Source organism: Crinia signifera, chromosome 1 (genome assembly GCF_055691185.1).
Source record: "Crinia signifera chromosome 1, ASM5569118v1, whole genome shotgun sequence".
Taxonomy (NCBI): Eukaryota; Metazoa; Chordata; class Amphibia; order Anura; family Myobatrachidae; genus Crinia; species Crinia signifera.
The window spans coordinates 120,992,604-121,016,667 of record NC_139217.1 but is presented as its reverse complement, the minus strand read 5'-3'; the positions used below and the strand labels follow the sequence as shown (position 1 = coordinate 121,016,667).

Sequence of the window (24,064 nt, the reverse complement as noted above, 5' to 3'; positions counted from 1 at the left end):
GCAATCCATTTTAAATGCTGCTGCTAGGCTGATCTTCCTTGCAAGACGCTCATCGTCTGCTGATCCGCTCTGCCAGTCCCTCCATTGGTTGCCTGTATATTACCGTATTCAATATAAAACACTTCTACTTGCATATAAAGCTATTAACCATACTGCACCAGCATATATCTCTGCACTTATCACACAATATCTCCCATCTCGACCACTCCGCTCTGCACAAGATTTGCGTCTCTCATCTGAGCGGATCACTAGCTCCCATTCACTATTACAGGACTTTCATCGGGCTGCTCCCATCCTATGGAATGCCCTTCCATGCACAATTAGACTCTCCGCTAGCCTCCAAACTTTCAAGCGTTCCCTGAAAACTCACCTCTTCAGGCAAGCCTATCATATTTAAGTTCTACACGCATAACCCTCTGAGGCACTTATGTATTATATAGCTTCCCTTCTGGACTTGTAACTTGTTGGGACTGCTATGCTATTACTGGTGCCTGTCCTTGTGTTTCCCTCCTATATCCCTATAGATTGTAAGCTTGCAGCAGGGCCCTCCTACCTCCATGTCTGTCTGTTGTTACCCAGTTTGTTTTATCACTGTTTACTATTGTAAAGCGCAACGGAATCTGCTGCGCTATATAAGAAACTGCAAATAAATAAATAAATTATAAAATGTAGCCCGTAATGTTCACACAGTCAATACTGATCTGAAACAAGAACATTTCCCATACTGTATCAGACAAGTTAGTAACATTCAGCAAGACAGCCCACGTAGCAATAAACAGAAAGTGTTATTGGTGAGTTTCTGCTGCAGAGGTAGCTTATTAAATAAAATACACTTCGAGTTATTTGAAGTATGATTTGCTTGCCAGCAAGATTTACTGGTAGTCACAATATTTCTGAAACATAATTGTTCTAGGTATTCAACAATTCCATCAGACCCAGTGCTGCAGTTAGATTGAACTCCGAAACATGACCACCAACAGTGTATAAAAACTGAATGATGGGAGGATGATTAGAATCGAGTATAGGGACTAATTCAGCATGGATCCCTAATGAAAGAATTTGCAAATTAAGCGATTATTGAATAAGGAGTTCACAGGTTAATTAGCCAAAAAATATCTGTACACAAAAGTCACAGGAAGCTCTAGACGATTTGGGCCAATTTGGGGTGATTGTGACCAATTGGGCCATGAAATCGGCCCAAATCAGCTCAGTTTGAGGTCCCCTCAGGTTGGATGCGCGGCCCCATGCACATCGGACCCAAGCAGGTGGTCGGACCTGCTGGCCGACCGACCACCTGATCTGGGACCTCCTTCCCATACAGCGGGGGGCAGGCAGCGGGGTCTAGCCAGCTGGTGGCAGGGGGCAGGCAGCTTATAGTAGTGGCGTGCAGCAGTGCCCATCCAAGTGGCGGTGGCAGGTAGGCTGGAGCTTGTAGCGGCATTTTGCCAGGTGGCAGGATGCGGCTGTTGAATATTTGAAATTACTAGCTGGTCGTTGTTTGGATGAGACTCAGCCAATCAACAGCCGTCCCGTCATTTCAAAATATTCAGCAGCCGCATCCCGCTGCCCGGCAAAATGCAGCTACAAGCACCAGCCTCCCAGAATCCCCCGCTTGAAAGGACCCTGCTGCCCACCACTTTGAGCTGCCCTCCCCCCACCACCACCACCAGCTGGCCAGACCCCACTGCCCTCGCCACCGCAGCAGCTCCCCGGGAGAACTACATGCAATAAATTGCATGCGTTTTTTTGCATGTAGAAATGGCATATCAAGTGCCTGGGCAAACTGGCCTGACTTGTCCTTAGGACAAATCGGGCCAGTGTATGGGGGCCTTTAATGTAATCAGATGAGAAAAAAAATGTTCGATTTTTATGAATGGATCTGCAAATATCTTGCTATTTGCGATGCATTCGCAATTTTGCAAGGGGGTAGTTTTCTTTCTTTCTGTGCGACGAGTTCTGATTGCAGTCCACTGCAAATTCTCTGATTAGTGATCTCTGCTGAATTAGGTCCATAGTCAGTTAGAGAAAAATATGTCTGAGAGAAAAGAAACAGAATAAATTGAATCATGGACATAGTTCTGGTTCTTGACTAATATCTAGTCATTTGTAAACCGTAGTGCCATTTCAGTTAAACATGAAATTGAGTAAGGGGGGGGGGGGGGGGGCAATGTACTCAAGAATATCAATATTGTTGAAATACGTCATAAGAGGAACCCAACATTAAACTACATTTGAGAAAGTGGCCATCTATGATATGAAAAAACTTTAATAGCATGGCTAAGGACCAGCCTGAAATTATCACAAATTGGGTGGGTTAATGTTGTTCATTTCACAGAGCATAATCACTACATTATTAATCACACACAACCTGTAAACCAACCAAATGTGTATCTCTCTGCACTTCATAGGTGCTGATTTATGTTTTTGCTGGTGGGTGCTCAAGCCAAAATATAGAGGAGTGGCTTCATGGGGAAGGGGTGTGGCCACAAAATAATATCAATTTATATTATGGAGCACAGTTGTCTCCAATATTCAAATTACGGCAACAGAGTTCCACATACATAAATGCCCCCACAGTGCAGGTACATACATTTCTCCCAGAGTGCAGGTACTCCGCGGACAGAATACACTGTTCCCGGCATACTGTTTCCTAGGTGGCGGGTCCGGCAATATGGGTACTGCAGCTGCAAATTAGCAAGTTAATATGGCGGCCCAGCAGCGGGACTCGGGCCCGTGGGTGCTCATCATTTTAGGTTGATATGTCAATGTCAACATGGTCGCAATGTCTACATTCTGGATGTTGACATGGTTGTATTCAGCATATAGACAATGATGTTATGTCAAACATGTTGATATTTTGACAATGTTTTTATTGTAATTCTAGCCCTAACAGTAAAATAACCCTAATGGTAGCTCTATTGTTAACCCTAAACATAATCCAAATGCTAATCCTATCCCTGATACTAACCCTAACTTTCAGGCTGATGGAAATTTTAACATTATGACAATGTCAACACTTCCTATGTTGACATTCTGTCGGTGACATTTTGCTGATGTTGACATTAGTGCTAGTTCCTGGCTCTGGGAATTTGGTTATAACTGATAAAGTGCTTGTTTCTAGCTCAAGGTAAATGGTACAGTAATATACTCGTACCATTCAAATTAATATTATTAAAATGCTTGGCAAAAAAGAGACATATGCAAACATCACTTAGGAAATAATCTTTTACCAAATAATGCAAATCAGTAACAAAACTCAGCATCATGTCCATGTCCATTCTTCTGTAGCAGTACATTCAATGTACAGTATTCATTATTCTAGTAATATTGGGCAAAAACTTGTGGTAGTAATTGACTAGGTCTATGAATGAACTAGGTTGGGACAAGTTTTGTGGCTTAGTGTCCTGAAGTCCTGTAAAGCTTGGAAGTGGGACCATTTGTCTACAGCAAAAAGATAGACAACCATTAGGTCGACACCATTAGTTCGACAAGCAAAAATGCCGACATGCCGATAGGTCGACATGCAAAAAGGTTAACATGCCAAAAGGTTGTCAATGTCTAGGTCAACAGTCAAAAGGTCGACATGGGGTTTTTCACTGTTTTTTTTACCCAAATGTCGACACATTCGACATGGACACAGTTTGAAGTGAACCGCAGCCCCTCGCAATGCTCACTTTGCTCGCGATGCTTCGGGCATGGTGCCTCGCTGCGCTCGGCACACTATTTTATTCGAACACCTCGCCCTAGTGGATGGTAGGGCATGAAATACCGCCTGTCGGCTCAAAAAACAGTGAAAAACCCCATGTCGACCTTTTGACTGTCGACCTAGACACTGTCGACCTAATGGCAGTGTCAACCTTTTGGCATGTTGACCTTTGGCATGTCGACCTTTTGGCATGTCAACCTTTTTGCATGTCGACCTTTTTGCTTGTCGAACTAATGGTGTCGACCTAATGGTTGTCTATCTTTTTGCGGTAGACAAATAGTCCGGATACCGTAAAGCTTTAATGTTATAATTTGACTTATGTAGGCTATACTGTACTTGCTGGTTTATGTGCCCACAGTAGGATATTTGTTCTTTGATATTTGTATTCTAGTTATTATCACTTATGTGGCTGAAGGCCATATTACTTCTGACAAGGACTTTAGTTAGATTATTAAAATGCTATTCTGCTAATTCACTAGTAATGATCATAACATCGAAATAGCATTGTGGGATTGATATTTATTTATGCGGTCCATGGCCCTTGCCAGAGGGTGGGAGTTGAGGATTTTCTGAACATTTGTATAGCAAAAGGCCTTTGTGTATATTCATGATTAATGGTTTTTAGCAGTAACATGCAGTGGTCTCTGTGTACAGAGAGGCACTGTACACAGACACCCTCCAACAACAACAATACCCCCAGCTGCTGATGATGCACCCCCCCCCCCCCCACCCCCATCGGCTGCCGCCAACCAACCCCTCAGGAAAAAAAAAAAAAAAAACATACTTTCCAGGAACAGACGGGCAGTGGGATGTGCTGACAGGAGGGCACCTATGAGAGGGAGCACTGGAGTTGATCAGTGCCCCGGACCTGATGCCCAATTACAGCCACCTCAGTGACAGGGGCGTGCTTTCATGTATGCAGAAAGCATGTCCCTGTCACTGAAGCACTGCTCTAGGTGCCGCTTATACAGATTTTTTTTTAAAGGGCTTTTGCATGTTTCGGGTCCTTTATGATTGACAAGCTTTTAAGCTAGGGTAATTTTTCAAATGTACTATAAAAGGGGTGGCTGGAATCTGCTAAAATATTTTTAGTTCTCTTTAAAATTCTGGAACTATAAAGCTCCAGAATGGTTGGCAGCTGCACTCCAATGATTTTACCTGCGGATATTACAATACGCTCTAATTTAGAGCGTTCCCTAGCCAGGGCCGTTTCTAGAGGCGGACAAGCCGTGCAGCAGCCCGGGGCGCCGCACGGCTTGTCCGCCTCTGAAACAGCCAGGGCGCCCGGCAGTCTAACCCCCCCGCCCGCAGCCGCAGCCGCAGCCGCTGCCGCTGTCTCCCCGGCCGCCCGACTCCACGCTGGAGAGGGGAGGGGAACGCATCGTGCGTTTCTCCGTCCCCTCGCCCACGTCACTGGGCTGCCGCTGTCAGCCAATAGGAGCTCGGGCGCGGGATAGGAGAGAAGCACGATGCGCTCCCCTCCCCTCTCCAAGTAAGTTTGTTACTGGGGGCATATGTTTGTGACACTGGGGGGCATATATCTGTGGCACTGGGGGGCATATATCTGTGGCACTGGGGGCATATATCTGTGGCACTGGGGGCATATATCTGTGGCACTGGGGGCATATGTTTGTGACACTGGGGGGCATATATCTGTGGCACTGGGGGGCATATATCTGTGGCACTGTGGGCATATATCTGTGGCACTGGGGGCATATATCTGTGGCACTGGGGGCATATGTTTGTGACACTGGGGGGCATATATCTGTGGCACTGGGGGGCATATATCTGTGGCACTGGGGGCATATATCTATGGCACTGGGGGCATATATCTGTGGCACTGGGGGCATATATCTGTGGCACTGGGGGCATATGTTTGTGACACTGGGGGGCATATATCTGTGGCACTGGGGGGCATATATCTGTGGCACTGGGGGCATATATCTGTGGCACTGGTGGCATATATCTGTGGCACTGGGGGCATATATCTGTGGCACTGTGGGGCATATGTGTGGCACTGTGGGGCATAATTGTGGCACTGTGGGGGCATATATTTGTGGCACTGGGGGCATATGTGTGGCACTGTGGGGGCATATATTTGTGGGACTGTGGGGGCATATATTTGTGTCACTGTGGGGGCATATATTTGTGTCACTGTGGGGGCATATGTGTGGCACTGTGGGGGCATATATGTGGCACTGTGGGGTATATATTTGTGGCGCTGTGGGGGCATATCTGGCACTGTGGGGGCATATTAGTAAACAGCATCGGTTGTGCGGCAGCGGCACATGGGGCATAATGTGTAATGGGCATTACGATGTGGGGAGTATTGTGTAATTGCCATCACAGTGTGTGGTCTAATGGGCATCTTGGTGTGCGGTGTAATGTGTAATTGTCATCACGGTGTGCGGCGTAATATGTAATCGTCATCACAGTGTACGGCGTAATGTGTAATTGGCATCACAGATAAATAGTGTATAATGATTTAAGTAGCCTGTCATTGTGAGGCGTACTAGGTCATTGTGTGGCCTTCAGCCAGCCAACTTAAGTGCGGGAGGACAATAACAATTCCTGCAGCAACCAATGTCTGGTCTTGCAGGTTGCAAAAGTGTGATATAAGGTAATTGTTTTCCTGCTAGACCACGCCTTACATTAAGCCACACCCCTTTTAATATCAAGCCACACCCCCTATTTCGGCGCGCGCCTTCGGCGCGCGAAATTACTATAATACCATGCTATGTATTGGGGGGGGGGGGGCGCATTTTTATTTCTTCGCCCTGGGAGCTAAATTGTCTAGAAACGGCCCTGTCCCTAGCTCTGCAGTTGCCAAACCAAACGATAATACCGAAGGTCAGAATGCTTTCGATTGAACATCTATAAAAATTTGTCATGGTGGGCCTGCTCACACCAGCCTCTTTTAACCGCCTCAAGAAAAAGAGATGCTGTTGGGATTTTTTTACTTGTGTCAGTACATTGCCAGACCACGTCAGATTTGCCGACACCTGGATGCCCAGGAACTTAACTGACTCCATAATCTCTACGTCTACCCCATTTATAGACACTGGTCTCTTAGGCACAACTGGCTTTCTTCTAAAGTCAGTCACTAATTCTTTCGTTTTCCCCTCATTTAACACTAGATTATTTCCTTCACTCCAGGCTACCAGCCTCACTATTTCATATCTATAGTGGGTCTCATCATCATCACTGATCACCCCCACAACTGCTATATCGTCCGCGAATTTCACGATCTTAACAGAATCAGAGGACGATACGCAGTCGTGGGTAAACAGTGAATATAATAAGGGACTGAGGACACATCCCTGAGGTACTCCGGTTTTAATTGTTATTTCCTCAGATACAGCATTCCCCATTTTAACCACCTGTGGTCTGTCAGGAAATTTAAAATCCAGTTACAGGTTAATCCGCTTAAACCCAGGTCAAATAATTTTGATACCAATGACACTAGGATAACTGTATTGAATGCGGAACTATAGTCCTCCAGAAGGATCCTGACATAAGCTGATTTATGCTCCAAGTGCGTTAAAGTGGAGTGCATAACAGAAGCTACAGCATCATCAGAACATCGGTTTTTCCGGGTCGAAATCTACCGGCAGAAAATAAATTTGTCATATTAGCAATCTCTCAATGCATTTAGTTACCAATGACGTTAATGCAATTGGGCGATAGTCATTCAAGCATTTTGGGAAGGCCTTTCTTTTTAGGGATTGGGATAATAGTTGAGGTTTTTAAGCATTTTGGGACTGTGCAATTTAGGAGGGATTGATTAAATAAAAAAGTTAAAATCCCGCCCAATTGATCTGCACAATTTTTTAAGACACTGCCACTGATCCCATCAGGACCTGCAGACTTGTTGGAATCTGTCTGACGCAAGCAATGCACCACTGCACTAACATGAAACACAATGGGGATTCACCATCCCAAATGATTTTAGGCACAATGGGTACATTATTTTCAAATCTAGAATAAAAGGAGTTCAAGTCGCTGACCAACAGACTATTATCACCCCCAACCTTCATTTTCCTTTCTTTGTAACCAGTGATTTCTTGAATCAACTGCCACATACATCTAGGATTTTTATTTTGGTTACTCTGTGCCTCAATTTTTACAGAATAATAAATTTTTGCCTGTCTGATTCATTGTCGCAGTTCAGTTTTTGCTGATTTATACAATAACAAATCTCCAGATTTAAAAGCCCTGTTCCGGGTTTTCAGTAGCGAGTGTACCCTGCCGTTAACCCAAGGTTTCTCATTGGAGAATATTTTTATATTTTTCTTCACTATGACGCGCTAAATACAGCAGTTTATGTAACCTAAAACTAGTGATGCTAGACAATCAACTTCAATTTCACCATCTACCTTGCTTTCCTCAATCAACATATCTGAATCCGTGAATTCTAGACTGTCCTGCAATTTGACCATAGCCCCCTCTGGCCAAATGGGAGTACATTTCTTTGTAGGTCTTATACGTTTTACCAAAGGTTTATAGATTGGTATTAAAAAGACACAGACATATGGTCTGATCTACCAATATGGGGACAGACAACCGTTTCATAAGCTGATTTAAGGATAGGATACATCTGATTGAGGATGTTCTTACCCCAGGTAGGGACAAAGACATTTTTTGAAAATTTAGTCATGACCTTCTTTAAATCTACTTGATTAAAATCACCCGTTACAATGAAGGCTGCATCCACATATGAGGTTTCCAAATTCATCATTTCATCATAAACATTTTATTATGTTAATAATTTATGACAGGGGAGGCACTGCCTCCCCTGTCTCCTCTGACTGCATGTCTCTGCTTTTTAGAGGCCACGTCAACTTATTTAACCATTTGTAAACTTGTTCATTTTAATTCAACTGCATGTCTACCCCTAATAGGGCAATAAAGATATATTATATGTTAAGCAAAAGGTATTAGTATAGCATATGTACTACAGTAATAATGTTTTTTTTTTTAATTTTCCCCAAAATTCTGATACTTCCACATCACTGTGACGCAGTTCATCAATTGTATACAGAAATAATACACTCACTCTGCCTAACCTGGTGTACAGCACTGGCAGGGTGTGAAGTTACTGCTGTTAAATGCATTTCCACAGATAACTCTCTCTTTCTGTCATTCTACTGTACATTGCTGGTGTAATAAATACAGTAGATGCCACATAATATAATAGACAATAACTGTCATTACAAAGAATTATCTCATGCTGTACCAGCAAAGAGATTTCCAACTTTGCATTACAATATTTTCCTAAACCCCCCAAATATTTATTTTACTTAAAACATAGCGCTAATGCACATACTGTATGCAGACCTCCGCGGTGAGCTCCTTTGGCAAAATTTTAATTCACCGAGCATCACTACCTGATTGACAGGCAGGGGGCATTTCAAGGCAGATACCTGGTGTTTTATGGCCATACCCACAAAAAACGGCATTCCCCTACCTGCTCAGGGTGAGCGGATGATGTCACATGACATCAGCACATGCCCCCTGTTCGGCCAACAACGTACAGCAGTAAAGCTAGTTTGGGGCTACTTTACTGCTGTGAACAGAGGAAAAGTAATTTTATTTTCCACTGTGCGGGTGCTTGTGAGCAGATGTGTAAGTATACACATCCATTTGTAGCATTGCGAGGGGATTCGGGCAGCGGAGTTGTGTGTGTTTGCTGGAGCGGCGTTAACCTGCTCGAATATAGGCTCTGAATATATGCAGACTAGCGAGTTGGTCCGAATCAGACCCTTAATCTTGGTACACCGCTGTGTACTTGTTGGCCCATTCTACCCATTTTGGGCGAATGACTGAAGATTGTATAGGTGTAAATTACACGCAGGTATTCCACTCTCTTGGTGCTGCAGTAAATGAACAATGGGACAGATGTATTAAGCCAGTCGAAGAGATAAAGTGGATGGATATAACGCACCAGCCAATCAGCTGTGTTTGAAATATGACAGCTAGGAGTTGATTGGCTGGTGCGTTATCTCCTTCCACTTTATCTCTTCACCAGGCTTAATACATCTGCCCAAATAGGTGTTAATCACTACTGTTTTTAAAATTGTCAGGATATCTCTGTTGCTGCAAAGTTGACCTTCTGATCCCCATAGAGAAGCCTCTCACCTCTCTGCTGCTATCACCACTTCACTGGGGGTCACGGCTGGATGTATTGCCCTCAGCTGTTTGGGAGTGTTTCAAATGATTAGGCAAGGATCAAATATGTGTGTTCCCAGTGTACTCAGTTACATGATATATTTATAAATATAAGAACAGAGTTGTTTTGCAGTTTCAAGATCTGTGTATATACTGTATACAAATATTTTATAAAATGAACCTGAACAGAGACTCACATGATAAATCTGCAGCAAGCAGGGGACCTGTAAATCTGCAACCAACAGCCGCCAAGCAGCTGACAATAGCAGATTGATTAGTGAGATCACAAGATGAAGGGACATACTTGACCTCTCTATACAAGGGGTTATATGTTGATTTATACATCTATGAAACATAGTCAGTGATAGATGACTGATGCATTTCCATGTGCAGTATACAAACCATATCTAGGATACATACCACATATGAATTAACCTATTTGACCTCTGTCAATAAACTGCCATAATATATGAACTTATTTAAATGATTGACAGTAATACACAAACTCTATCTATCTATATCTATCTATCTATCTATCTATCTATCTATCTATCTATCTATCTATCTATCTATCTATCTATCTATCTACAGTATCTATCTTAACTCATGCCCACGTAATTTAAAAAGTAAAGAATGGAATAGATAACAGTATAAACAATTGCAAATAGTTACCAAATACTGTATAACACACTGTAACAAATTCTATAGGACATCCATTTTCAAACTGATCTACCCTGATAACTATCACATAGGACGTACTTTGCTACTACTTATGCAAAGGCCTAAAATTATTATAATCAATAGTGATATGGTATAAGAGGGATTGCACACAGCATATTTTTCTAATCGCTTACTCATTTTTAAATATATTTTGCTAAGCTACAACAGGGCCGTAACTAGGGGGGAGGGCTAGGGGGTCACGTGCCCGGGCGCTGCATGGGCGGGGGGCGCTGTCAGGTCCGGGCAGCGGGGGTCTGGGGATAGGCAGCGGGGGTCCGGGGTCGGGAAGCGGGGTTCCGTGGACGGGCAGCAGGGTTCCGGGGATGGGTAGTGGGGGTCCGGAGACGGGTGTAGCAGCAGCTGGAAACAAGCTACGCTATTTGCGGGGCGGCGGGCGGGAAGCAGATTTTGAATAGACATTCAGCCAATCAGTATTCGGCAAGTCTTTTCAAAATCATCAGCGCTTCCCGCCGCCAGGCAAATAGCGCTACAAGTGAAAGCCGCAGCTACACCCGTCCCTGGACCCCTGCTGCCCATCCCCGGACCCCGCTGGCTGCACATAAGCATGTGGGCACGGGGGGTCGCCCAGCCTCTGGTGCCAGGGGCAAGGCAGTCATTTGGGGGGCAACCAAATGACTGCCTTGCCCCAGGCACCGCAAACTGGCTACAATTGATTGGATTATCCCAAGTTTTTGGATCACATTAGTAATTAGCAAGAACATTTAAGGATTTATAGATAATACTTTCATATTCAAATTTTAATTATTATATTACAGGTTGTGATCAATATTATTTGAATGTTTATCTAATAACATATCAACATTGTAATTATACTCTAAGTGACCCTATGCACCTCATGTTGAATATTTTCTTTTGATTAAATCTTATTATAATTTATTTTAATTCGAACAAGATATTTCTGTTCATCTTATTAAGAACATTTCTTGTCAGTGTATCCATGCATACAAAAGAAACAAAATAGTCTTAGTTCAAAATAAATACAAATATCTATACCTTAACTGTGCAACATTATTCCTTTGATAAAAACAGAAAATTGAAGGGGTGAGAGGACAGATACAGTATGACCCTAATATTACTATTTACCAGGAGTCAGATAAAGCTTATTTAGTACTGGTTGGGGATTCACTCGCAGAGTGACATAGCTCATATTTTTTTTAACATTATTGTGCATTTTTCATGAAAATAACATGGGGGGTACAGTAGGGAAAGAAGGGAGGGGGACGAGAGAAAACAATAAATGATAAAATAATAATTGTCTCACAAGTCACATCAGATCAGAAAAGTGCTCTAATATTCTGCATCCACACAAAGCAATAAATCGTAGTATAACAAAGTAACACTTCTCTACTGAGAACATAGTATAGATAAGTCAGGAGGGCTGCTGTATATAGTCGAGTGGCCCATATTTTTATTATAACGAGACCAGCTAAGCCATTTTATAACTATTGAGTTTGGGAAGAAGAATACTTGGCGTCGGCAGTCTCGTAGACAAAATGGTTGTGTACCTTATTTTGGATAGTCTCTATGGATGGTAGTGTATCAGATTTCAACAATTTAGCAAAAATAGCCTTAATAGCTATAAGGACATGTCCCAAGATATACCTGTCTTCTGCTGAGAATTGTATTGGGAAAACATGGAGCAGCGCAAGAGCTGGGTCAGGTTGAATGGGTTGGTTTAATATTGAACTCATCAACTGAAACACTTCCCCCAGAGAGGCCGCAGACATGTGCACACCCAAAATATGTGAAAAATGTCCCCGATGTTACCACATTTTCTCCAACAAGAATTAGAGGATGAACACAAGAGGGTTGGAGTAAAGTGCGCTGCTGTTTAAATGATTTTAGTAACTGTAACACATTGGCTGTCTGAAGAGGAATGAATTATGGACACACTGTTGCTTTTAGAAAATATTTATCACGAGTAAAAAATATATATAAAACATACAAATAAATACACAGCATATACAAAACAAGACAATTTTTAAATAAAGAGAATGGGATCCCAATCAATTAATTAATGATAGCTTTGATATATTATCAGTAGTAATTTCTTTACTGAGAGGATTAGTGTTCTCCTGCCAATTGATGGAGGTTAAATATGGGTAATCAGATAATGAAACAAAGTTCCAGTTTAAGCAAAGTGGTGTAGCTTAGAAAGCTAGTTGGTAACTTTATAATAGATATAGTCACAATTTAGATGGTATGCTCACCCATATGGTAGACCTCAATCCCCTGGATGTATTTGCGGGGAGAGGAAGGTGGTGTACACTAGCTGATGTCCGGCAGCTCAGATGGACGGAGAGCTGCACTCCAGCTAGAGTGTATAGAAGCACCTTGCAGTAAGCTTAAATGAATTTAACCCGGTGGAAGGTGGTCCCACTGCAGAGGTCTCCGTCCCCTTGGTGTAATCTGGGGAGAGGGACTGGGTGCAGCTACTGATGTCCGGCGGCTCAGAGTATAGAAATGCCGCGCTTCAGCAGGAAGAAAGGTGGGTGCCTGTCAGGTATCTGGTTGCGGTGTACCGCGAAGAGTTCAATCCCCTTGATGTGGCTTGGGGAGAGGGACGGGGTGCAAACGCTGATGTCCGGCGGCTTCAGGAGAGGTGAAAGCCGCGCTTCAGCGAGATTGTGGTGTGCACCTGTCCTAGTGCGCGGCAGTGCTTGTATGCAGTCGGGCAGCGTGGGGCGGCTAATTGCCGGCTGCTGGAGAAGGCTCACGCTTGTACAGGGAGGCAGGAAGGAAAGTTGGTGTTAGATGATGGGATCACCGTCTCAGGTGAATGAATTGCGTCAACGCGTTTCGTTCCGTAGTCAGGCTGGAACTTTATCAAGACGAGTCTTATATTAGAGGATGATGGCCAAATTCTATGCAGCCTGGCCCTATGGATAAGCTTGAAAAAAATGTCAGAATGATTTATACACCGAGAGATCTTGAAACAAGACCTAAAGATATTCTCCCAGTCTTGCTTATTAAGAGATCTATTCAAGTCTCTCTCCCACAGGGATTGGGAGATCAGTTTATGCCTTCTGTTGATAGAGAGTAAGTGGAAGTACCACCACGATATGCCACCTTTATGAGAATAGGCGCTCATCCTAGTTTTAAGAAAGGGGGGGAAAGCTGTTTTTTTAGCAGGTGTAGGTAGGTGTGATTGTAGCCAACTCCTTATCTGTAGATAAATGAAGAAGTCTTGTTTGGGGATGTTAAAATTGTTTTGTTGATAAGTAAAGGGCACAAATCTATCACTGACATACAAATCCCCCACTGAAATTATTCCCTGTTTAATCCATCTATCTAATGGTCTTTAATGATTTCAAAGCTTTTAGTGATAAAAAGGGAGCCGGTAAGAGGTAAGGATGCCATCATTTTATACCAGGCACCTAGGGTTGCTTTGATGGTTTTGCAGAGGGCTGAGGTTTTCCTCGTTTCATTGGGTGAAAGCCATAGCAAGTCTGCAATAGGTGTAGGGTGGGAATAAATACTTTCCAAAATCCACGGTTTTGGGTTTTTAAGATCAAACCAATCCCTAGCCTGATTCAGCACACAAGAAGTGTAGTAAGATTCAATATCCGGATAGGCAACTCCCCCCTCCACTTTGGACCGTATTATTATTTTCTTTGCATTTCTAAGTTTAGCCCCTTTCCAAATATACTTATTCAAAAGTTGGTTACATTTTTTAAGCAGGTTTTTGAGAGGGATCTTGGGATAGAGCAAAATAGGTACATAAATTTTGGTAAGAGGACCATTTTAGCTGCAGCCACTCTCCCAAACCACGATACATCGTGCATCATCCAGGCTCTAGTCAACTCTGTGAAGGCTCTCAACAAGAGGTTATAATTGCAGTCAATAAGGTGTTTTTCTGGTGCCAAGTTAATTCCTAAGTATCTCAATGAACGGGTTTGCCACAAGTAATTGTACATTTCTTTTAGTCTAGTGACAATATCAGGGGGGAAACCCAGAGGAAGGGCCTCTGTTTTACTAGTGTTTAGTTTATAGAATGAGACTTCAAAATAATCCTGTAACACCCCATGAAGAGCAGGAAGAGTCATAGAGTCATTACATCTAATACATTCAGCTAGAGGCTCAACCGCCAAAGCAAAGATTAAAGGAGAAAGCGGGCACCCCTGTCAGGTACCATTAGAGATTTTGAAGCCTGAAGAAGTACATCCAATCGTGAATACCCTATCAGAGGAATAAAGAGCTAAGATTGAATCTAGTATCCGGCCATTGAAACAAATATTTTCTAAGGCCGCTTGCATGAATCCCCAGTGGAGCCTATCAAAAGCCTTCTCGGCATCCAATGATAGTACTAAAAGGGGGACTTTCTTTGTTGAGCAGAACTCAATAACAATCAACACCCTGCGTGTGTTGTCCGGGGCTTGTCTGTTCAAAACAAAACCAACTTGATAATTTTTTAATAAGGGAAGGGAGAAATGGGCTTATACGGTTAGAAACCAATTTAGCATATTATTTCAGATCTGAATTGAGAAGCGCCATAAGTCTATAATTGTGGACTGATGTTTGGGGTTTCCCCGGGTTATGGATAGTGATGATACGGGATTCTAACATTTCAGAGGGAAAATGTTTTGCCAAAGAGGCCTCATTGAATACTTTGAGTAGCACTGGTGACAATTGGGCTTTGAAAGTCTTGAAAAAAATTGAAAAAAGTCTTGAAAAAACCCATCTGGTCCGGGGGCCTTGTCAGATGGTAGGGAGTCAATACCAATTTGGACCTCTTCTAGCGACCATGGTGCGTTAAGAGACAGGCAGGGAGGGAGATGGTTTTATTCAAAAAGCTTTTGATTTTCTCATAGGGAGGTTGTCAAGTGGAAGGGTCATCCTTTAAATTATAGAGTTTAGAATAAATGTCTGAGAAGATGTTGGTGATCTCATTTGGGTCGTATACCTTTGAACCATGGCCAGAATAGATCATGTGTATTTTTTCTTTTTCTCTTTCCTCTTAGCTTTCTAGCTTTCTAGCTAACAGTATACCTGTTGATAAAATTTCTGATTTAGCTTACTAACATTACATTGCACGTCTGCCAGATAGTAGCTATTAACTTTATCCCTTGCTTCATTTAATAACTTAAAGAGAGATTTATCAGCTGGGTTGAGTAGCAAGCTCTAGTTTTGCTTACACTAAAGTTTTCTTATAATCTTTTTTTCATTTTGGCGGCTATTTGGATTGCTGAACCAAAAACAACCACCTAAAGGGCGTACCAATGATTAAAGGAAGATGAGACTTCAGGGGAATTCTCCTGTAAAAAATAATCTTTTGACGAACAGATAGCCTGCCGAGCCTCCAGCTAAACAATACTCCGACAACCCAGATGCCATGGTCCAGGATCAGTCTTCCTACTTATTATTTCCCACTCAATAAATACTGGGGAGTGATCCGACCAGGATCTGGAGAGGATTTTGATCTTGTTAAAGGATTCTAAAGACCTTTTGTCTGATAGGCCATGAATGTGGGAATAGAATGTATAGTCCCTTACTGATGGGTTTTTGACATGCCATATATGAAAGAGATTGTATTCTGCAAGTAGTTGGCGGACGCCCTTAAAGTGATTGTGGGGCCGACTGGAGGACATGGACTGAGCACGAGTACAATCTATAGAGGGGTCTGGGACCAAATGAAAGTCTCCCAGGAGCAGCAAGGCTCCATTGAGCAGTAGCTAAATTTTGGTGCAGAGCTTTCTTCAAAATGGGAGTTGCGTAGTATTAGGGGCATAGCAGGACACAATAGTCACATCTCTTTTTCGAAAGAGCCAGTTAAAATCAGGGTCAGAATATTTGGATGAAAGGGAAAATGTACAGTGTTGTGAAATTAAAATCGCAACCCTGACCCTCTTAGCCTGACCATTAGCCATGTAGCAGTGCGGGTAATTTCTATCATGAAATAAAGGGAGAGCTGAGTCTATTAAATTAGTTTCTTGAACAGCTGCAATATGGACTTTATGTTTATGAAAATATTTGAGAGCTAGCCTCTTATTAGGGAAGTTAAGGCCTTTGGCGTTGATGGAAATAGCATTAACAATGGTCATCTATTGAGAAGACAGCGCGAAGCATCAGAAACAGACAAAAGATTGTACAAGAGAAAACATAGATATAATTCTGACTATGATATGGGGAGACAAACAAAACAGTAAAAGGGAAAAAAGTGAGGGAAAAGAAAAAGGAAAAATAGGTGGGGACCCCCATCTGGGGGTAAAGTTGGATGTCGTACCATGGCGACATGCAAAGGAGGCGAGGGGGGGTAGTGGAGAACATAATAACACCTGGATCTATACCCATCCTGAACCATAAAGCAAGGCATATAAAATCAAGGGCCATTAAACAAAAGGGTTTATCTCGTCCAGCATCCCCTCCAAGGATGCCCGAGGAGACGAAACCCGTATCCTACGTCAGAAAATAGTTTCTAAATTCTCAGCACTTAAAACAGAAGAGTAGCAACCTGTCATAGACTATCCCTTTTTCAATTAAATATCAAGTGAGAAACATCTCTCTAGGCCAAACTGTAAACATGCGAAGAAGTAGTAGTGTTATAACTGTAGCAAGGTTAATAGTCAGACCCTGACGCAGACCAGTCCTGCTGGAGTTCCCCCTCAGGTGAGGGAGCAGGAGAAGGGCTTGCGGAGTTTAGTGTGGAGAGAAAGCATTTCCCTTTATCAACTGAAGACAGCACAACTGTAGTACCCTCTTGATTGATTAACAACTTCCTGGGGAACCCCCATCTATGCAGGATATTTTCTTTACGTAGAACAGAAATTATGAGGTGGAAAGAACGTCCCTTAGCCAGGGTAGCTTGAGATAGGTCCCCAAAAATTTGGAGTTGCCCCGGAATTCTGGATGTATCTTCAGATGGTTTGGCAGCTTTAAGTATTGCTTCCTTCACATGAAAAAAGTGGATCTGCATAAGTACATCCTGTGGGGCGTCCTTTGGGGAGCCTCTGGCTTTGGGCAGCCAGAGGCTCTGGCATTTATTGTTTTGTTTTTTGTCAAGGTAGAGAAAAATTATTTCACTTTAATCTTTTCTCCAATACATTATTCTTGCAATCCATTATAAAAATTAGGGATACTGGGCCATATTCTCTAAGCTTCAAAAGTGATATAAAAGGAGAGTGATAAACAGCCAACCAATCAGCTCCTGTCTGACTATTTTCAAACACAGCCTGTAACATGGCAGGTAGGAGCTGATTCACTGGCTGTTTATCACTCTCCATTTTATCACTTTTGAAGCTTAGAGAATCTGGTCCAATATGATTTCATGTTATACCAAATAGTTTTGACCCCAGTTCACATTATGCTACACTGTTGTGTCCCCAGTAAAAATCACACTGCCACAGTGTTGTGACTCAGTTAACATTATGCAAAACTGTTGGTCCTCCAGTTCACATGTTGTCACAGTGTTGTGCCTCTAGTTCACATTGAGCCACACTGTTGTTCCCCCTGTTCACATTATACCAAAAGTTTTACCCCAGTTCACATTATGCCACATTGTTGTGCCCCCAGCTCACACTACGCCAAACTGTTGTGACCCCAGTTCAAATTAAACCAAACTGTTGTGCCACAGAGCACATAATGCCAAATTGTTGTGTCCTCACATTATACCTGACTGTTGTGCACCCAGTTCACAATAAGGGCCTAATTTTTAATATGACACATTACCAATATGTTAATGTAGTTGACTTTGCAATTGCATCATTCTAGCAGACTGTATGGAACTGTTTTGTTTGGGTTATATTGTACCAGCAATGTGACAGAAAAGTGATGGGTGTTCCTGGGTGGTCACTGGAAGGTAGCTAGTAGCGCACACAAAAGTGGTTCATTCATGGGCAAATTATAGGAGCGCCACAAGAGAAGGAGTTTGTAGTGCAGAGCTGTAAATTTTCTTTCGGCAATGATGGGCGGTATGTGACACACCTTGAGCACCCTTTAATTTCACTATGTTGATAAGTCATTTAATTTCAGGTGTGTTGATATGTTCAAACAATAAATAAACTGTATAACATACTGTATATATGCATACATTTTCAGCAGCCATAGCAGCCAATTGTAAAATATACGCTTTGGCAAAGACAGAAACACTGTGCTTATGATAGCATAATGCTCGTTTACTAGTGTTACTATAATAAAAGTCTAATAAAAAGGTAACATAAAGAAGGAGCATATTGTGAGTCACATAATAGATACTGTACAGATTTACCAAGGGCTATTGCACCCATAGGATACATTAACTGGGCATACTTAATGCATCAGCATGAACAGTGTGCATTTACTATGCATTAAGATTAGCTATACAAAATCCTAACAACATAAACTTTTTTTAGTTCTTTTCTTTTTGCATAGTGTTACAAGACAAAATAGTTTTTGAAGTTATATATATATATATATATATATATATATATATATATATATATATATACACACATACAGAGTATCACAACACTCGCCATCCCTGCGAATGGGGTGCAAGCAGCACTCGCCATTCCCAGGTTGGGATGAAGTGGCCTGTGACCACATGCTCTAATAAATACAAATACAGGGACTCAACACTCTCCATAATGAACTAACTCACCTTAGTCACAATTAATCAAATAAATAATGGGGTTTTAGTTCATGAATTGATCAATGCATTTAAGCTTGCAGCCCATCGCCAAGGGACCCCATTTCACTGCAAGTCCTACGCTAACAATTGTCTCTCAAGAGCCTGCCAACTGCTGACACATTGATCAATTCATGAACTAAAACCCCATTATTTATTTGATTAATTGTGACTAAGGTGAGTTAGTTAATTATGGAGAGTGTTGAGTCTCTGTATTTGTGTATATATATATATATATATATATATATATATATATCAGGAGGGGTCCCGGCACTCGCAAAACTATAAACAGCCACTCTGGTACCAATCATTCCCGCAAATGGAAATCTGTATCTGAGAAGTAGGCAGATTTAAGTAACACTGCACGGCGGCAGTTAAACCATGTACAAAGTCAACAAAACAGCAATAAAGAGTGATATCAGGAATTTATTCTTACAAAAATTAATCATATATTCGTGGCCTACCATATCCAATAGGGCATCAATTCTTGTTTGATTGGCAGATTTTAGCCAGCAAAATCTTTGATTGGATAGTAAATTAAATAAAGACCAATCTATAAAGATTACACTTAAGAATTGGCCCTCAACACCCCACGTGGTGTTTTGCATGTTACATGTATGTCCGTCTTGTTATGTCCATATCTCACTCTTTTACTAATGTACGATTAAACGTTAAGTTTTAAATAACAAGCGTGCCCCCAGAAAAAGAGAGTGCTTTTTCTCTTCTGCTTGCAAGACCTTTTCAGACATAAGCTAGTCCCAGGTTGATGCGTGTTCATGTGAATTTTTTTTTAATGTATGTCTGAAAGGGGTATAACTCTCTCTCACTGCACCTAAGCTCTCTGTGTGTATGGGGCCCACTAAGTTTTAGTTACGCCCTTGGCAGCCCAGTGGTGTAACTATAAAATTGACTCCCCCCTGCCAAAATAGTTTGTGGCGCCCCTCCGCCGCCCTAAAGATGCTGGGCTGCATTGGAATGTAAGGGGGGTGAGGGCACAGATGCCGGACGGAGCTCTGGAGCAGCCAGACATAGGTGGGCATGTGGGAACGCAAGAGGGGATGGGCCACAATTGCCGGCTTCGAGAGGGGGAAACACTTGTTTCTGTGGTAGACAGGCTTTATACATAAGACAGGTGAGAGCCTATTTGTTCCTCTCTTACCTGTCTTACTCAGTCTACTAGGATCCTCCTCCCTCCACACTCTGATGCCGGGATCATCTGCTAGGGGGCGACAATTTTTTTTTGCCTAGGGCGTCAAACTGGATAAGGCCGGCTCTTCCCACAGCTGGAGCCAGCCCCAGGCTCGCAGAAGGGCCAATGAAGGGGTCCCCACCTTCAGAATTTCCCTATCTAGGTGGAAGCCTGGGGCTGTCCCCGGTGACCCTGGAGCGACGGCCAATGGGCTGATTAAAGTGTAAAAAATAGATTAACACTATTGTATATTTCTGTAGAACTATGAGTCCCAGCAAAACTCCCCCGCATGCAGGGACTAGGAGAACCACAAGTCCCAGTATGTGGGGCATTAAAGGGCTCACTGGAACTTGTAGTTTCACAGCAATACAAATAGTTAAATAAACATACACACACACCAGAAAAATAAATCTTTATTACATACTGAGCCCACTATTAGGATGAGAGATGGCTGGGTTTAATAAAGAAATGAGAGCCAGTTTAAAGTTTATTAGAGAGGTGGAGAGTTTGATAGGGAAAAGTAGAGCATTTCAGATATAGGGAGCACAACAGTCAACATTTTGAAGGCAGGGATGGGAAGAAGTAATAAGTTGGCAAGAGAGGCAGCATATATTTTTGAAGCTATGAGGGTATATGGGAGAGTACACAGAGATTAGGTCAGATATGTCATTGGGAGAAGAATGGGTGAGAATGCATGTGAGAAGCTTGAATTGAATGAGAGCCAGTGACGATCTTGTAAGGGAGGGGATGTGTATGTACGGGATGCAGTTAAAATCCCGGCGGTCGGGATCCCGGCGTTCAGAATCTCGACGCCGGAATCCAGACTGCCGAAATCCCGACACTTCCTCCCTCCGTGGGTGTCCACGACACCCCTGGAGGGAGAATAAATTAGCGTGCCGAGCATAGCGAGGCACTGGGCCCGCTGCGTGGCGAGCGCAGCGAGCCCGCATGGGGGGGCGATCCACGTCCCCCCCTTGTCGGGATTTCGGCGGTCGGGATTCCGGCGTCGGGATTTTGAATGAATCATTAGCATATATGACACTGGAAGTCAACTGAGAAAATGAGTTTACCTAAAGAGGACATACAGTATAGAGAAAAAGAAAGGTCCAAGAAAATAAACTTGTATGATACCTATTGTTAGGGGAAGTGTGGGAGAGGTAGAGTCATGAGAGGAGACAGAGAAGGAATAGCCAAGGATAGGAGAAAAGCCAGGAATGGGCAGTATCATGTAGACCAAAAGAGTGAAAGATTTGCAGGATCAGAAGGTGGTCCACAGTGTCAAAAGCAGATGAGAGGTCAAAGAGAACAAGCAGAGAGTAACAAATTTGTAGCAAATTTTACCTCTTTTTTTGGCCAGTGGGGATTTTATTTAGGAAATAGTTCAGCTGTAGACAATACTATCATAAACGATCTGCTTAGATCAGGCATGTCGAAACTATGGCCCTCCAGATGTTGTCAAACTACAAGTCCCATCATGCCTTGTCACAGTTTTGCTATTAGGTAATGCTACAATTATTTCAAAGCATGCTGGGATTTGTAGTTTCACAACAGATGGAGGGCCATAGTTTGGACATGCCTGTCTTAGATAGATCATTATAATGTGTAATATGGGTTTTTATCTAATATTATAACTATATTTTATTCTGATATCACTTACAAAGTTAACACTAGTGTAGATTGAGGTATCATCACCTGGCAAAACAGATCATTGTTCTGACAGTGGCTGATTCAGCTAAGCTTTACATTTACTAATCTGTCCCTCAATATGTTGGCCCTAACATCACAGTTGGGTGGGCATTTGGATTTTCCTGATCAGCTGTGATGTCAGTCCCTGTTGCCAGTATAAGGGTGTCAGCAGTTTGTCCATACACAGCCAGATGTGACAATATATGTAGACTGTGCTGCAGTGCTGATGTGATAATCCTGTAAATTACGTAATACCCACACATATTAGGTGTACACACTCCCTAACCCCCTTGTGATATATTGCCCATTGTTACTCAGCTTAAAGCTAGTTGGGTACATGTAATGTGAAAGCAGCTTTAGTTTATGGAAGGGATCGTGTGTTGCTAGCATAATGGAGAAAATTATCACTATTAAAACAAATTATAAAATGGTATTCTGTGACATAATCGAAAAACTACTTACTGTAAGAGAAAAGGCCTATGGGCAGTCAGGTGTGTGTATGTGTGTGTGTTTAAATGCTAGTAGACACTACAGCCAAACTCTAGAGCTATTCTCTAGTCTAGGCATGTCCAAACTATGGCCCTCCAGCTGTTGTGAAACTACACATCCCAGCTTGCCCTGCCATAGCTTTAGCATTCCCTGAAAGCAAAACTGTGGCAAGGCATGATGGGACTTGTAGTTTCACAATAGCTGGAGGGCCATAGTTTGGACATGCCTGCTCTAGTCTATTAGGAGAGTCAATTTTCTTTTGATTTTTCTGTGCATGCTTAAGTCACTGAGAAAATGGCTGCCACAGAATTTTTCCAGTGGTTTTGCAGAGCAGCCAACACAGGACTCTGGAGAGGTAAGTATAAAATAAATTGATGCAGTGTGTGCAGTTTGGGCCCCATGGACTTCAGGGGCCCATTTGTACTGCACACATTATATAAATAGATACATAGGTTGCAGTCCCCAGGACTCAGCACCCCGGCTGACAGTAACACTCACATGTCCCTCTTTACTGCCCTGACAACCAGTTATACATTTCAAAGGCTTTAAAACCTTTGGCTGATTAGTTCATGAATCGAATTGTACTTTTTATGTTTCAAATATTTGTTTTATGTAAGAAATATTATTAAACAGTAAGAATTTTGATTATATCACCTACAAACTTCCCTTTCTGTAATGTTAAGATGCTTTGAATTTCTAAAATGGAAACATTTTGCTTTACTTTGATAATGATTTTGTTCTTCTCTCTTTGCAGGTCATAACCCAAGCGAGTGGAAGTGTCTCACACCATACCATCCATACTCAGCCAGTCGGAAAGCATTTTGACAGAGTTGATGACTTTTTCATTCCTGGTACAACACTGATTATCAATCACATCAGGTATAAACATTGTTTTTTAAAAAGAAATATAAAAAAAATTATATGTCCAATATCACAGTAGTTAGAGGTTAACATTCTTCTATTTTAGGATACTCCTAAATGGCTAACTAGCACGCTACACTGACAAATAGCAAAGCATTGTTGGCTAGTGATAAGAGACACAAAAACATACAGTAGCTTTTGTTATAACTTGATTTGTGTAACTTTCAAATATCAGGAGATCCGTCACAATCATGATTAATATGACAAACATAGTTAATGTGTTCATCCAAACAGGCAAGTAGAATGTACATTTCCTAGCTCTTGCTACCTTCTCCTTTTCCATGCTATACTCCACCTGCAGGAATCACCCTCTCCTTCTATGATTTGTATGTAGATGGTTGATCCTGCAAGTAGCATATATTTGGGGATGCAGTTATAATCCCAGAGGTCGGAATCCCGGCGTTCAAAATCCCGACCGCTGAAAACCCAACACTTTCACCCTCTATGGGTGTCCACGACACCCATAGAGGGAGAATAAATTAGTGTGCCGAGCGCAGCGAGGCTTTGGGCCCGCAAGGGGGTAGGGGATCCACCTCCCCCCCTTGTCGGGATTTCGGCGGTC

The 24,064-nt window shown here is 42.4% G+C and overlaps 1 protein-coding gene across 2 annotated transcripts in view; it reads left to right on the top strand.

The window, feature by feature from the left end:
• Positions 1–24,064, top strand: part of FSTL5 (follistatin like 5) — a 644,560-nt gene that overhangs the window by 599,295 nt on the left and 21,201 nt on the right. For both annotated transcript variants that reach the window (XM_083172689.1, XM_083172698.1), the window contains one exon: positions 23,336–23,460. In XM_083172689.1, coding sequence (XP_083028815.1) covers positions 23,336–23,460 — 125 coding nt within the window. The remainder of the gene's footprint in view (positions 1–23,335; positions 23,461–24,064) is intronic.